This window comes from Chiloscyllium plagiosum, unplaced genomic scaffold, assembly GCF_037043375.1.
Source record: "Chiloscyllium plagiosum isolate Xiang-an unplaced genomic scaffold, Cpla_swu_hap1 HiC_scaffold_42, whole genome shotgun sequence".
In the NCBI taxonomy this organism is placed as follows: domain Eukaryota; kingdom Metazoa; phylum Chordata; class Chondrichthyes; order Orectolobiformes; family Hemiscylliidae; genus Chiloscyllium; species Chiloscyllium plagiosum.
The window spans coordinates 23,993,014-24,009,580 of NW_028270180.1; the positions used below are offsets into that span (position 1 = coordinate 23,993,014).

General features: G+C 38.2%; 1 protein-coding gene across 3 annotated transcripts in view; it reads right to left on the reverse strand.

Annotated features, from left to right (window-relative positions):
• The window catches only part of sin3aa (SIN3 transcription regulator family member Aa), a 126,405-nt gene that overhangs the window by 38,505 nt on the left and 71,333 nt on the right, over nucleotides 1-16,567 (reverse strand). For all 3 annotated transcript variants that reach the window (XM_043680523.2, XM_043680524.2, XM_043680526.2), the window contains 7 exons: nucleotides 13,504-13,622; nucleotides 11,890-12,100; nucleotides 11,244-11,360; nucleotides 8,745-8,983; nucleotides 4,089-4,272; nucleotides 2,086-2,665; nucleotides 271-440 (listed from right to left, as the gene is read on the reverse strand). In XM_043680523.2, coding sequence (XP_043536458.1) covers nucleotides 271-440; nucleotides 2,086-2,665; nucleotides 4,089-4,272; nucleotides 8,745-8,983; nucleotides 11,244-11,360; nucleotides 11,890-12,100; nucleotides 13,504-13,622 — 1,620 coding nt within the window. The remainder of the gene's footprint in view (nucleotides 1-270; nucleotides 441-2,085; nucleotides 2,666-4,088; nucleotides 4,273-8,744; nucleotides 8,984-11,243; nucleotides 11,361-11,889; nucleotides 12,101-13,503; nucleotides 13,623-16,567) is intronic.

Here is a 16,567-nt window from a genome sequence, read left to right on the forward strand (position 1 = left end):
GCAAACTCCAATGTTTATCAATATCTTTTACCATAAACAATCAAGCCGTGTAAAGTGTGAACAAATTGAAAAAGGCCAACATTTATTGTGTAATTGTGTTTTCAATTTTGACACTGGGCAAACATATGAAGCTCCTTGGGAATCTTGAAGGTCTGCTTAATATGCATAGGAGAGAGGTACACTGTGATTCAATTTATCGTGGTTTTAGATCAGGATTGTAAATCAAGACTTAGGAAGAAATGGCAAGAATTCTGACTGACCACAGCTTACCTGCCTGACTATACTCTGGATGAGTTTATCCATTGTAAAAGCGATGAATGCATGAATTGTAAACATTTCCCGAAGTGTATCCTCATACTGGGATGAGTCCATGTTGCCATCCAGAAGGTTCCGGACCATATCAAGGAAAGCTGGGTAATAGTCTTCCACATCGATATCCACTGAAATTTGTTTAAAAAAATGTTACACCATCAAGCCTTGCACATTCAAAGTTATTCCCATCACATTTTGTCCTGTGCATTTTATGGCAATGCAAGTATTACAAACAACCCCAAATAAACAAGACTCTCATATACATAAAACAAAAATGCTCACCTCTGCTGCCACATGTAAAACTCAGCTCCTTACACCACGCTTGTGCACATATAAATGACCATTCTTGACATCTGAGGTACACAGCACCTCATATAATATGCATTCCCCATCTTGTGTATTACAAAATTACACAAGGTCTGAAATGCAGTTTGAAAGGGTGGTGGAAGTAGACTCAATGGCAACATTGAAAATGGAATAGCAGTATGCTTAGATTTGCAGGGCAAAGAACAGGGGGATAAGACTAACTGATAATTCTTTCAAAGCATTCAAAATATGCCAAATAGCTCCTGTGTTGTACCATCCCATACAAAGTTAATGCAATTACTTTTCTGCTTTATTACAGGAACCTTAGATCACATCACATGTTAAAATGAATTATCCTGAAGGAGAAGATTTCTGAGGAAATCCAACGTGAGAAACATGTCAAAACATCAAAAATACCACAGATTTAAAGTGACATTCTAAGTTTTCTCTTGTGATTAAGTTACCGTAATCATCACTTCCAGCCAACCTGCAATATTTCAGCTTTTATTTATTCATAGCATTTCCATAAAATTTATGCTTGCTGTTTACTAGACTGTGTTAGCGCAGAAAGATGTTAACCAGTCAGTCACATTACTAGAAGTGCTACTGCAGCACTATACATATCTATAGACCAAAGAAAGACAAACAAAAACATGCAAAACAAAATTCAAAATCAGCCACAGTTTACTAGGATCAAAATTACTGCAACAGATTTTATACAGTTAGTAAGCCTGTTTTAACTCAAGTCTGTTGCAACCGATGCATTGTAGAATGTTACAGTTTCAAATATGTTCAACTTTTATCTTTATTCCTTATTTTTTCACTTAATACTGGGAAGGACAGTAATGTTAACTTCCAACTTTATTTCTTTTTTTCTACTTATACTAAGAACAACAGTCATGCTTTACTTTTAACTATCTCTCAGCTCATTAGCAAAAAAAATTTATTCATAATGAGAAAAATGCACACTCTTTAGTCTACGAAGAAATAAAACTACATCAGTTTACCAACTGCATTTCATCTAAGTGTCATTTTTAATTAATCTTGCAGAGATTCCCTTGTCTGTAAAAATACGACACTGAAATTCAGTCTTCTATTTCTCAATGTGGAAAAGATTAGTAAAAATGCCAAAATACAGCAACCAATGTCACCAGCAACCATGGGGCATCATTGCTTTCTCCATGGCAGTACTTACGCCAGTCAAAGTTTACCTGCCAACCAATCAGCACCCTTTTCCTGCTATAGTATGAATTGTTGCGATCATTTGCAATTTGGCATTCTTGTGTTTGTTCTGATGAGTGCTAGACAAAAAGCTTTGACAACATGTCTCTTTTTAGCATTAGAAAATATATCATAAAAGATCCTGTCAGACCATCACTATCAGTTTGTTGGTTGTGGGAAAATAAAGTGACTGTATTTAGTATTTCCCAAGAGAGAAGGATTACTGAGATTCCAGTGTATACTCACTCGGATCTTTCAGTCGTAGCTGAATAGCCGGACTGTCACTTTTGTCCCGCTTTCCTGTCAGCATCTCCCGTTCCCTCTCTCTGCATTCCTCTTCAATCTGCTTCTCTGCCTGATTGTAGATCTTCAGAAGTCGTGAGCACAAGATCTGGTGAAGCCGGATGAAGATATACCAGTTATTGTTCACAAAGAAAAGGTTATATACATCGTCCATGCCCCGCAGTTTCTGTGCTCCTGTGTTACTGAACATCAGTTTTGGCTTGGAAGGGCTACTGCCAATGCCATTGTGCTTTTTTGTTGTCCCTGTGCTCTCGTCAATGTCCATTTCCTCATCCTCCTCATCTTCCTTCTCATCCTCCACATCTGACAGCTCGCCACGCTGAGCAAACAATAGATCTGGGATGAAGTGATAAATTATCTGTTTAATTTTGTATTTATCTTCCTTCTGTATCCCAGCCTGCCGCTTCACATGATGAATAATGAGAGAGGCTGCATCCTCCATGATCTGCTTGTCCTCGTAAACAAATGTTAAGTGAGAACCAGATGTCACATGTGTGTGATCCTCAGATGCCTGTTCTTGTCGCTAAAAATGCCACAAATAAAAGAAGAGAAATATTTAGGCATAAATATACTGAAAAGATTTAATTATATTTTATAAGTACAGAATTTAATCCAGATCCAATTTGTTGTCTTAGTGCTATGTTGAGCCATTTCACTTTCATAGAAAAACTTCACTTATACAATGCTTCTCATGGCCTCAGGATGTTCCAAAGTGCTAATTAAATACTTCTGAAATGTGGTCACTGATGCAATGTTTGGAATTGAAACAACTAATTTGTTCATAAGAGCCCACAGACATTAAAGATCTTATATTTTTAGTGATGTTAGTTGAAAATCAAAGAGATCTCCTATAGTTCTCCTAAAAAGAGTAGCACAGGGTTCCATCTGCCCAAGAGGAGTAAAATCTCACCCAAATGGTACCTCTAGTGGTGCAGCATTCCCTCAGGGTTGCAGGAGATGCCAGCACAGCATTGTGTGGTCAAATCACCAGAATGAGGATTCACAAGCATTAGATTCAGTACCAAGGAACCAAAACTGACACACCCAGATATTTCAGTTGGTGCATTTTTGTAATAGATGAAAGAAAATTCAGAAGTTATTTAAACTTGCCAACAAAGGACAGTTTATCATTAATGTCTCAATGATGTTGCCCCAACTGTGAAATAAAGCATTAAATCTCACTTGCCAGGATTCTGAATTGAAACTGTATAAGGTGATTCCTGTTGAGCTATGCACTTACAAAATTAATACAGGTTGCAGTTTCCTTCTACACATTTAGCAGGATCAGTGATGCACAAACACATGTTACTAGCCTGAAATGAACATTAAGCCAATCTCCAATGTTTGTAATGGATATACTTTGCAGACAGGTAACAGACATTATCAACAGGACACAAAAATACCGCCTGCCAAGGGCTACAGGAAAATTATTTACTGAATAACTTTACATTGCCTAAGCCTCAAGAACTGGCTCCCCACAGGTTACAGGCTTCATTGTTCCTTGAAAAGTTAAAATACTCCTTTAAGAATGGACTGTTGGCTAAAGCTCTTGGAATTAAAAGCAAATTATTGACCTGGTTAGGAAATTAGTTTAACTGCAGGAGTCTTGAGTCGGGATAATATGGGTGTAATCTAGTGGGTGGGACATAGCATTGTGAACTGGAGTTAAGGAAGAAATACTAAGGGAAAGGAAGGGAGATTCACAAACAGAGATAGTCACAATTTCCACTACTGGCAGCAATTTCTAGGCAAAATGTCAGAAAATCCCAGTGACGTGTAGTCACAATCTTTGAAACTGCATCACACTTCTCATCAAATTCTCAGATCAACAGTCCTGAACAAATAATCACAGTAGACAAATGGTAGACAAATGGACCTTGAATCACAGCTGGAGATGCTTTCCCCCTCTCCCAGAAACAAACATTAGTTGCACATGTGCTGTATACCTCATCATATATGCTCTCTATCTCATTCAGTAAGCTTTTAGAACGCAGGGTTTTGGTATCGTTCTGTTTGAAGTTGATTCCTTGATGATCAAGAGATTTCAGGTAGTACTTCTCATTCTGCTCTCTCCAAATCTTATTGAAACCCCTTTGTGCTTCTCGCCATTCTTCCTCTTTTGCTTTTAATCTGAGAAGGAAAGGCAAAAAAGAGAAATTCTAACAAAAACTTCAAATGAGACAGAAGCAAAGACTGCGAGAGAACAAACCAAAATCCAGCTTCAGTGAAATGGGGAGAATACTGGTTACTGCATTATGCTGAAACCTAAAATTATACAGTCATAGAGTTTTTACAGCACAGAAAGAGGCTCTTCAGCCCATTATACCAGTTATCAAACATCCATCTATTCTAATCTCATTTTCTACTCCTTGGCCCGTAGCCTTGTATGCTGTGGTGTTTCATAAAATCATCTAAATAGTCCATATACATCTTGAGAATTCCTACCTTTCCTACGTGTTCAGGCACTGAGTTCCACGTACCCATAAACTCTTGAAGTGAAAATGTTTCCTTGAATCCCCTCTAAACTTCTGCAAAGGGAATATGTTTCTCCCTATCTACACCCCTCAGAAGTCTGTACACTTCAATCAGATCCTCAGTCAGCCTTTCCAGCTCGGAGGAAAACAGCCCATCTAGTTTCTCTCCAGCCAAGACAACATCCTGGTGAATCTTTTCTGCACGCTCTGTACTGTAATCACAACCTTCCTACAGTGTGACAACCAGAGCTGTGGTCTAATCAAACAATATATACAGCTCCATCATAACGTCACTGCTCTTGCACTTAAAGCCTTGACTAATAAAGTCAAGTATCCCTTATGCTTTTAATATATCTACCTGTCCTGTGTCTGTAAGGATCTGTGGACATGCACACCAAGGTCCCTCTGATCCTCTGTACTTCTTCGGGTGCTACCATTCAACATGTACTCCCCTACCTGTTAATCCCTACAAAATGCATCACCTCATTCATTTTCAGCATTAAATTCCACTTGCCACTATTTAGCCCCTCTGACAAGCTCAAATATATCGTCCTGTAGTCTAAGGCTTTATCCCTCACTACTTACCACAGCACCAATTTCCATGTCACCTATGAACTTACTGGTCATACCTCCTACATTCATATCTAGATCATTCATGTACACTATAGACAGCAATGGATCCAGTGGTACCACTGAACCCTGTGGTACACCACTGAATGCAGGTCTCCAATCATAAAAGTAACCTCTGACCAGCACCCATCGCTTCCTGCCAACTTGAGATCAGATTTGCCAAACTGCCCCAGTTCCTGTGGGTTCTAAGCTTCTTAACCAGTTTACCATGTGAGAACTTGTCAAAAGCCTTCTTGAATTCCATGTAGATTATTGCATTCTCCTCAGCTACACACCAAATCATCTGCTCAAATAATTCAATCAAATTTGTTAATTATGTTCCTCTCCTCAAAAACACACTTTTCCTCTTTAGATAACAACCCGACTATCCTTAATAAATCTTGCCTCTTCAAGCAGAGATTATTTCTCTCCCTCAGGACTTTTTTCAATAGTTGCCATACCACAGATGTTAGACTCACTGGTCTGTAGTTTCCTAGTTTACTTTACCACCCATCTTGATAAACAGTTCCACATAGCGATCCTCCAGTCGTCCTGTACCCCTCATGTGGCCAGAGCTCATTTTAAAATTAATGTTGGAGTCCTTGCAATTTCCTCCCTTACATCACACAGTAGCCTTGGGCACATCTCATCCGGGCCTATGTCCATATCCATCTATTCTAACATCCAACTATTCTAATTCCATTTTCTACGACTTGGCCCATAGCCTTGTATGCTGTGGTGTTTCATGTATTCATCTAAACAGTCCATATACGTCTTGAGAAAGCAGTTCTCAATCACAAGACTGATGCCAGAGGGACAGTAAAAACTGTGGAAAACCACACAGTTCCTAGAAGTTTCTAACTGGTACTTATGGGAGACATTTTCTGTCTTCCAGATTGGGGAGATGGGGCAAAGAAAGGGGATTGCAAAAAAGCAGGAAACCTTAGTAATGGATCTTTGGATTCAGCCCAATAGCTCATTCTAATACCATGTTTTGTCCTTCTGCATGTTCAAAATTATTTTTGAAAGGTAGTCCTGTTTCAGAATATCTACAATCTATGATGCGCCCTCTCAAATATTTTCTACTGCTTTCTCCCTCCACCTGAAAAATATGATTATTGCTGGGTTGTGATTTCAGAAGCACTAACAACCCTCTAGTCCCTGACCCAAGTTTCTGTTCTTTGTACCAGGGTCTGAACAAAATATATTACACAGAGGATTTTGTGTGAATTGGCTCTCTTTTGCCAACTCTTCCTTTAATTGTGAACTAGCTTTGCAAGGATCATAGGTGTCCTTACAGTCAGTAGACAGCAACTAATAGTGGAAATCACAATGTTATCTTCAGCCTGAACAATGCTAAAATATATTAACTGCAGAGGTTGGGACTCTACCTTAGAAAAGAGAAGGTTGAAATGAGATTTGACAGACGAAAGATTAGAAGCAAGAGGGCACAGATTTGAGCGAATTAGCAAAAGGTGCAATGGGGATATGAAGAGAATGTTTTCATGTAGCAAATGATTGAGATCTAAAATACATTGTCTGACAATGTGGCAGAGACAGGGTTCAATCACAGCATTCAAAAGGGTTTGTTATCTAAAAAGGAAGAGAGAGAGAGAGAGAGAGAGAGTGTTTGGGACTATGGGAAGAAGCCAGGACACTTCTCAGGGGCAACAGGTAAATTTGGACAGCCCATACAGACTAGCTCCATAATGTGCTATAATCATTCTGCAATTCAGTCATGTAGAGGACAGCAACAGAATCCTGCCACTAACACAGCTGGGACTGGTCACTTTATCACAAAGACCAAATTCTCTATCAAGTGCTTTATATAACTATGCAGACACTATAACTGAGCAATTATTGATGGCAAGCACATGTTTAGGAGGTTTGCAGGACATTCCTGTGCCTGCCATTTTCACACATGCTAACCAACTTATTCTCAATGGTGTTTGGTAGGAAAAGCTCCTGCATTAGAATAACAGAGGGTATAAATCTGTTAACATTGCTAACGACAATATCTAGACTTGAGATATTTATGCACTGAGATACAATGCACATTTTAATACAATGTGGAAACTTTAGTGTCGCTGGAAGAAAAAGACACATTTTGTCGAAGATTTTCATCTTGCACTCATCAGGACAATTCATAAGAATACCAAATCAATATTCATACTGCATCAGTGGAGAGTACTGATTGGTTGGCAAGTGAACTCTTGATTGGTAGAGGAGATTGTCACGAAGAATGATAATTAACTGTCAAGCTTCGATAAATTTTAAACCTAATCAATGAGCCAGTGAATGGCCGTCATCTTTTTTGGGGGGGGATTAATTTGAAACAGGTTCTGTGAATGCACATGCTCTGTTTGCACAGAACAGAGTCTCTGTATTAGAATCATAGAATCCCTACAGTGAAGAAAGAGGTCATATGGCCCATCGAGTCTGCACTGACCCTTCAAAGAGCATCCCACCCAAACCCTCAACTTATCCCCATAACCCCAAATTTACCATTGCTAATCTCCTTAGCCTATGCTATGGACAATTTAGCATGATTGGACTGTTGGAGGGAACCAGAGCACCCAGCGGAAACCTGCAGAGAGACTGGGAGATTGTGCAAACTCCACAATGACAGTCACCTGAGGCTGGACTTGAACCTGGGTCCCTAGTGCTATGAGGAAGCAATGCTAACCACTGAGCCACATGCCACCCAAATATGTGTAACATATAAAAAATTAATACACGTAGCTTCCAGTCTATGTAAGCGCATCATACCATGGGCCTGAATGACAATCCTAAATTGGCTGCCTGCAAAATTCTGTGCACACTCAGAATTATTCAGAAATGTTGTCCAGTTGCAGAATCACATCCATTGTTGGACCTTGTGTTGCAATGTGGGCAGGTTGGGTCAGTACCTTGTTTGTTGTGAATACCTGAACTGATATATTGTTTTGATATGATCTGCTAATTTTTGGGATGTATGGCTGACACCATGGCGTGGCATCACACCAGCACTGAAATTCAGTGCTCATTTGTGTGATAGGAAGAATGTCTTTTTGGCTTCATGGCAGCATCTTATTAATGGTGAACACCAATTGTGTTGCTCTTACATAGCACAAGTGTGAAATAGCTGGCTGTAAATGAAGTTCAGAAGTTAAGGTCAATCATTAATTTGTGCATTCCCATGGCAATGGCTTTGTCAATCAGAGTTCACATCAAATAATCAGCACTCTCTTCTCATAAATGTAATTTTCCTTTCAATTGGTATAATTGCGTATTGACCTAATGGTAAAAGAGGAAGAACTTCAATAAAATGCCATTTTTCAGAAATACTCAAGTTCTGTACTACCAAATAATTATTAATACGGAAAGCATTGCAAGGACTTATACAGTCATTTTATCTTGTGAAACTATTGCCAAATATATATGTTGTTGCATATTAAAACAAGCAACTTTAAAAGATTTCAATATATAGTACAGTACAAATGAAACTTTCTTATAGCATATGGCCAGAATATATTTTACCTTTTCAGCACAATGGGTACTGCTACTGCAGGGTTCTTTTTCAAGCCGTCAAGAATGTCTGCAGCCTTGTCTGCATATATCCTTTGAATGGCCTTACGGTGAATGACTTCTGAAGTACCACCAAGAGTGTTATCCAGACGAAATTTAGCTTGGTCCTCCGCTGACATTCGTGACAATTTCTTCTGAACAGTCTCCAGGACACGGATCGTTGCTAAGTTCGTTTCCAAGACAACGTCAAGCTGTGCCAAAAAATCCAAGAATAAGGAACTTGCTTTTATTTTAATTGTAACCGATAAAGTTTTCAAATTCTTCATGAAGAAAAGCTATGAAATTTTTGAAAAACAAAGTTCCACATCAAATTCCCAGCATTTATTTTTCCAGGAAGAGCAACTTCACAGTTACACCAAGGCATCGCAAGACCCACATGATGTGTTCCTGAAACAAAGCAAGTGCTTTGTGGGATATCCAGGGTGTGAAAATTCCTTTTTGGAGTATTCTAAACAAGTGTGCCCTGCACAGTCTACACATGGCTAGTTACTGAGTGACGTTAGGAGAGGTCTCTGTGCAAACTGTGATTCACTCATTTGACAAAAGAAAAGACATATAGTACACCCCTGGAAACTGAGGAGAGATGTAGGAAGGGGAAAAATAGCTTACATTTTTTCAAATTGAATTAAAGGAATAAATAGTAAACAGTACACATCTTAAAACAGAAGAATATTTTAACAGGCAGGACGATAGAAAGAATTTTTTTTCAAAGTATTATAGCTGCAATTATGGCTCAAAATAGCCTGGATAAGTCTGAGTTACAATGTTATTTACGATTCATTTTAACTCTGATGTTGAAAGTACACATGATCCAGAGTGCACAAATTACAAACAAGCAGTCAGGTTAAATCCTAACCTTGATAAAACAATAACTTCTCATAGGTCACACTTCAGTTACTTAACATAGAAACCAAATCCAGCTCCCATGTCCTGTGCTACAAGTCTACAATTTCAAGTCTAAATATTGCAACCTAAATGTGTGTAACTCAACAAATTGAAATCCCACAGCACAACAGAAATTACTAAATCCTTTTGCATCGACCTCAATTTTGAGCATTAACAGGCCTAATGATCACACACATTTCATGGAAGTATTAGAGACAGGAGGAAGCCATTCAGTAGCTTAAGGCTCCTCTACCTTCAATTAGATTACACAGTATGAAAGAAAACTAACACAAAATATAAGACCAGATATTAAAAGCTTCTACAATGGCAAACAGTATCAAAACTGAGCACTGGTACTTAGAAGGGGAGACTGGGGAATTAATACGGGAAACAAAGAAACAACATCAGTTTTCACAGGAAAAACAAAGTAGAATCCAAAAATACTAGAAAACACAGGGGTGAAAGGACAGAAGGGACTTAAAAAAAAATCATTACCACTGGAGACAAAATTACTACCAAACCTAATGGGACTAAAGGTCAGTAAGTCTCCCAGATGCGATGGCCTCATCTTAGAGTCTTAGAGCCTACATTGATAATAAGTGCATTGGTTGTAATCTTCAAAAATCCCCAGAATCTGGAAAGGTGCCAATGGATTGGAAAACCACAAATACAACACCGTGTTCGAGAAAGGAGACAGACAGAAAGCAGAAAACAAAAGGCAACTTAGTCTAGCATTTGTCACCAGAAAAATGCCAAACTCCACTGTTAAGGAGTTAATAACCATAATAGACATGTATAAAATCATAATTCAATCAGGCACTCATTTTGGTTTTGTGAAACACATGTCTGACAAATTAAGGAGAGTTCATTTAGATAGTCATAGAGACAGAAATAGACCCTTTAATCCAACTTATCCATGAAAACTAGGTATTCAAAACTTAATTAGTCCCATTTGCCTGCATTTTGTCCATATCTCTCTCAAACTTCCTAGTTCATGTACCTGTCCAAATGTTTTGGATATCGCAGGGGAAGAGGTGTAGTTACAGAGGTGGAGGAGTGGCTAATCAGGGATAGTATCACAGCTGCTCAAAGGGAGGTCATCGAAGAGGGTTTGCCAAACTGGTGTATTGGCACAGAAATGTTACTAGTCTTTAAAAGGACTGATCAATTCATGACAAAGAAGAGTGGATGCTGATCATCAAAGTTTAAAGCATAAGAAGTTAATTGTCCAAGAGGCAAGTCAGGACACCGATTTTTAGTTAACAAGTGACAGCACATCTGCAACATTTCTCAGATTTTATTCAGTTTTCTGCTGCTACTTCAGATGATATTTTGCTATGCCAAAGCCTCAATCTAGAAAGAAAATGGAACCAGTCCATAAAGCTCAAAACCTGTGAAGTTTCACAGCAGTTGCTTACAAGTCAGATCTTGAGAGATTTGTTTCAACATGAAAATGTGCAGATTCAGAGGTGAGCACTTTCGGTCACGTCCAATTTGTACAGTGGAATACAGTTTTACAAATTTTTATGAAAAGTATTTTTCTTAAACAAAAAAATGTTTGCTTACCTCAAACCTCTCATCTTCACACCTGTAAATGTGCTCTTCATACTGTGTTTTCTTTGAGCTGACAAAGGTAGAATCTTCAGACCAGGAGGGGAAGGATACCCATGTATCATTAAGAACCTGCAGTGAAAGTACCAGCAATAATTACAAAGCAACAAAGAGTTAAGAAAGCAAAATTATCCATAAAGACTTAATGATTCAACAATGTCCACATATAAACTTGGCAGCATCTTTGCCCAATCTAAACTGTGAAATTTATAACTGATAAAACGGGGCTGAATCACGAGCTTCCATCTCTCACTTTGTTTGAGTTAAAATTATTATTTTACAAATTGCATGGAGAAAGAAATGGTAACCTTTCAACATAATATTATTTCCTTTTGTGGTTAGTGACTGGACATGTACAATAATTTACCATCTAGTGTGCTGCAGTGGGAAACATTAGGGCAATAAAGTTATCTGGAATCGAAGTAATACTTCACTCTGCCAATTCTTAAACTGAAAATGACCCAGCCTCCAATCCAACCGCTCCAGACAGCATCAGCCTCAAAGTTAAGACTCCAATTTGCCTATCTAGGACAGTGGAAGACACATTCAGCCACGTCAGAATTTAACATTCAATGGAATAATTTCATACAGACATCCTTACCTCTTTACAAAGGGGAGTTCTGCCTGTGCACTTGGGCTGCTGGAAACTTTTGGGCAATGCTCGATAACTTGAACCAAGTCGTTTACAAGATGCATAATCAATTTCCATTGCAATGCCCTCCGTAGCTCTCTCTTTAGGAAATGCCTCAATATGGGAGGATTCTTTATAGCCCAAGAAATTCTTAAACCAGACAAAGAGTTCAGGAAACTTTCTGCAAGAAAACAGAGAATTCAAGTAGTAAATTCAATCTGTCTTTCTTCTAGCTTAATAGTCAGCTTCCCAATCTAGTCAACAGAATGACTTGCCCTTTAACTTTTCCCTTATTCCTCAGTAGTAGACACAAACGGAGGTTCTCTAGCTCAAACCCATCTCCCAGTTACACTGTTCAGAATTGCACAGGTTTTAATATGTGCTAAAATATACCTCTAATAGTTCTGTCTGGTCCATTTACAAGTTTGACTACTCTTACAGGTTTCACAATATAGACTGCATAAATCTAAGGCTGCAGGTAAATCAACAATAATATTTAGAAACAATTACTCTGTAGATTTGACTATTTTCTTTTGTTTTCAAACCTCTAAATTAATCTGTTAAGCCATGTCTGAATATATTGCCCTTTTTAAAAAAATGAACTGTTATTTTTAATGGATTGACAGAGTAGCCATTCATTGATGAAAACATCATAGAAGCAGGCAAGGGAAATTATGGCTTGTCCAAATTAAACAGCTTGCAGGCCAGCAGTAAATTAAAGAGGGCCTACCCCAAATACTGGTGCTTGTTAATTGAAGCCAAAAAACACAAAAACAGGTGTTTGAAATTTAGTTTTGCAGATTCTTTTTCCCTGTGAAAATGCACTAATGAAATTATATTACTTGAGCTGGAACAAGTAATTTTTACTCTGACTACAACCAAATCAGCTTGGTTACTCTAACTGACAATAAGCAATTTTAAAAAGCTACAACTTTTAGAATTCGACTTGCACAACATTATGGAAGCTACTGGCAAGCTCAGTGTATCTGATCAGAAATGCCCAGTTTGAAACTGTGTAAGTATTTGTGGATAATGATGCACAATCTGATGAGTTAAGACAGTATTAATATTTCTTAAAATTTTGCCAGTACATTAACCTAGTAATTCCAAACAGCATCTCCTCACTAGCCTCTTGAAAGGGTTTTCCAGTCCTCTTACTTCAAGTTTGTTCCTCAGACCATTAAAGTAAAAGATAATAGCAATGTGCAAATCAGGCTGTGCCACCAAAAGAAGCTCTTATATAACTTTTTTGGCAGCAAGTCACCAAACAAAGAAAAACTTCTCAAAACACTAACAAACTTGGTGCAAATTTTGATGGCTGTTCAGTTTTTGAAAATGACAAGTGTTTACTTGCTTTATAACCCAATGCTGATTTTCCTATTTAGCTTCTAACCCTCTAGCTTCCTGTATTACACATCATTATTGCCTGGAATTTGTCAACATGGAATCTGTGAATCAGGAAAATATACTGAATCACAAAACACACAATAAAAGAGATGTAATACATTATTGAGGGCTATTGAGGTCTTCCAAGGTTTAAATTGCCTAACCAGAATACAGAACTCTTTTTCAGTCACTGCTTACCCCAAGAAAGGAAATACAAGCTGGACCAGCTCTGCACGAGAGATGACCTCCTGGTTAAAAATGACAAGACATCGTAGGAAGTTCTCATAAGCTTCCGCACTCCGCAAAGCTTTTCGGACCTAAAACCAGATAACAAAGAATATTTAATTATGTTATTCTTTCCTTCATACTAAATAGTTTTTTTTGGAAGGGGGTGCTTGTGTGTATACATTTATATCCAATTCAGTCCATGGATCAAGATTGTTGGGATCTTTATATAATACTGATCCAATTAATGAAAGTCCAACAACATTGTTGTAAACTCCAAAGTGCTTGAAAAGTGACTTGATCTGTTATGAAATATTGAAAAAGTATATTTCATAAATTTTACACCTCTTCATTTTCCAAATAAAATTGTGGAGCAATCAAAAAAGCTCCAAAATAAATCCCAAGTACTCTAACTCTTTTTTTATAAAGTTAAAAATCACACAACACCAGGTTATAGTCCAACAGATTTAATTGGAAGCACACTAGCTTTCGGAGCGACGCTCCTTCATCAGGTGATTGTGGAGGGCTCGATCTTTTTTTATATGCATTTCCACCCAATTTCAGAAGTGGCTCTGACAGCAGCATTCTTACTGTAAACTTGAACATAAAAATCAAATATCTCACTCCAATGCAGTGTTAAGGGTGTGCTGCACAGTCAGCCATGCCATCATTTGGATGAGACATTAGACTGAGGACCATGCATTACGTTCAGGCAAATGTAAAAAACTCACTTAGATTTTCAAAGAGGAGTAGGACAGTTGTCCTTGGTGAACAAGCTAATATTTATTAGTTCTTAATCAATATGCCTAAAAAGAATGTTCTGGTCACTATCACATTGCTGTTTGTGGGAATTTATTGAGCACATATTAGCTGTGGCGTTTCCTACATTACAACAATAATTACTCTACAGCCAATTGAATACTTTCTGAAAAGTGCTTTGAAATGTGCAAGGGACATGAAAAGTGTCACACTTTTATTCTCTTTTCCACAGCATCTCCTTCATGTCAAACATGCACATGCATACAAAATTGATTGTATCTCAGTCGTTAAATCAGCCCTTTAAAAACTTAGAATAATTTGAGATAGATCAGTCCCAGTAATGAGTCTGAAATTGATGCTGGGCCAACCATAACATTTCATTGCAATGTGTGAATCAAACAGCAGATGCCACTAGTTGACTCCCACAGAGAGAAAAGCACTGTCTGTCTCTACCTACACTGAGTGTATGTGGCAGCCAGTGTCTATTCTGGAAGTATTACCATGACGATTAGGTCAAGTTATGTTTTGCTACATTACTAATACAGGAACCGTAATTACACAAGGGTGAAAAAGTCAGCATCTATATCTGCACCTTCATCAAACACAAATGTTCTTTTCAAAAGGAAACCTTTTAGTGTAGAAATTAAATTCTTAGCTGGATTTATCTGGCAGTCGGGTCACTGATATGACTTGTATTAATTTGTATGAGGATCAGCACCATTCTGATTGCTTGTTGCAGAATCAGTGTTAAACACATCATGAGTCCCTGAAGGTATCTCAGACCCGCACAAACCAATGTACCTCTGTCATGGGAAGGTGTCCAGTCTTCACAAGCACTACACAAGTTTCCAATTGCTTGCTAATTTTCTGGGTCACTCCCACTCCAACCTCCTACATATTCTAATAAAGCTCAACACTGTTTGAGAAACAGCACTTCACCTTTTGATCGAGTCTAGACGATTGTAACGTGCCCAAAGTCAAATTCAGCAATAGAGAGAAATGAGTGTCACAGGTCACTAAAGAGAAACATTTACTGTGTTCATCTCTCCACAAATAATGCCTGACCTGCTGGGTGTTTCTGGATCTTGCTGTTTTTATTTCAGATTTCCAGTATCCAGAGTATTTCTCTTTTGTATCAAGGCCAGTAATTTCAGATCATACATATATTCTAATCAACTTGTTCAAAGATGCATAATACACCTTGAGAAACAGATGGGACTTGAACACAGGCCTCCTGGTTCAAGGTCAGGGACACCAACACTGTGCCACAACAGTCCACAATTTCAGACCACCATCACTATCGCCCATTACCAGGCATGAGGCATGTTTCTGCCATAGATCCAGAAGAACTCCAAGTGTCAATGGCTTGTTTATTCACTCATCACACGGCCACTTCTTTTATCTTGCAATCATCAACTTTTTTTCTATCATCTCTGTCTTCTGCTTTCCATTCAATCTTAGACCATCACTTCTATTCCTTGCTCCTCCCTGATTCTCGGTCTGTACTTGCTGAAAGTTCATAAGCTATAGGAGCAGAATTAGGCCATTCAGCCCATTGAGTCTACTTCAACATTCAATCATGATGGATATACTCCTTACTCCCATTTTCCTGCCTTCTCCCTACACCCTTCAACACATTACCAATTCTTCCTTAAATTTAATCACTGTTGCAGCATCAACAGCACTTTGGGATAGCAAATTCCACAGATTCAAAACACTTTTGGGATATGTAGTTTCTCCTCAACTGTTTTAAATTTGCTACCCCTTATCCTAAGACTATGACCTCTCATCATAGAATGCCACAAAAGAGAAAGCATTCACTCCACGTCTATTTTATTCATACCTTTTATCATCTTGAATACCTCAATTTGATCTCTCATTCTTCTAAATTCAAAGGAATACAGTCCTAAACTGTTCAATCTCTCTTCATATGACAAACCTCTCAACTCTGGGATTAACCAAGTGAACCTCCTCTGAAAAGCCTGTAATATCTCAAACTTTTTTTTCATGCTGGTGAAAAGTGATCAACCTGAATCTTCAGCTCTCCCACATGGCAAATTTGAAGATAATAAAGATATGTGATTAAGTGGGATATTGTATCTGAATCCTGACAATTTCATGCCTTTATTAAATTTTAATTACAATTCGGGTCTGGGTGAGAAGACCCAAAATCCCCTGCCAAAAAATTAGGCCCTGAAGTGGTCAGTTAAGAATCACTGAAGGGCTTCTTCTCTTCAGTGGCTGGGATTAACTCAGCTGCAGATTGGCCTGTTGCCAA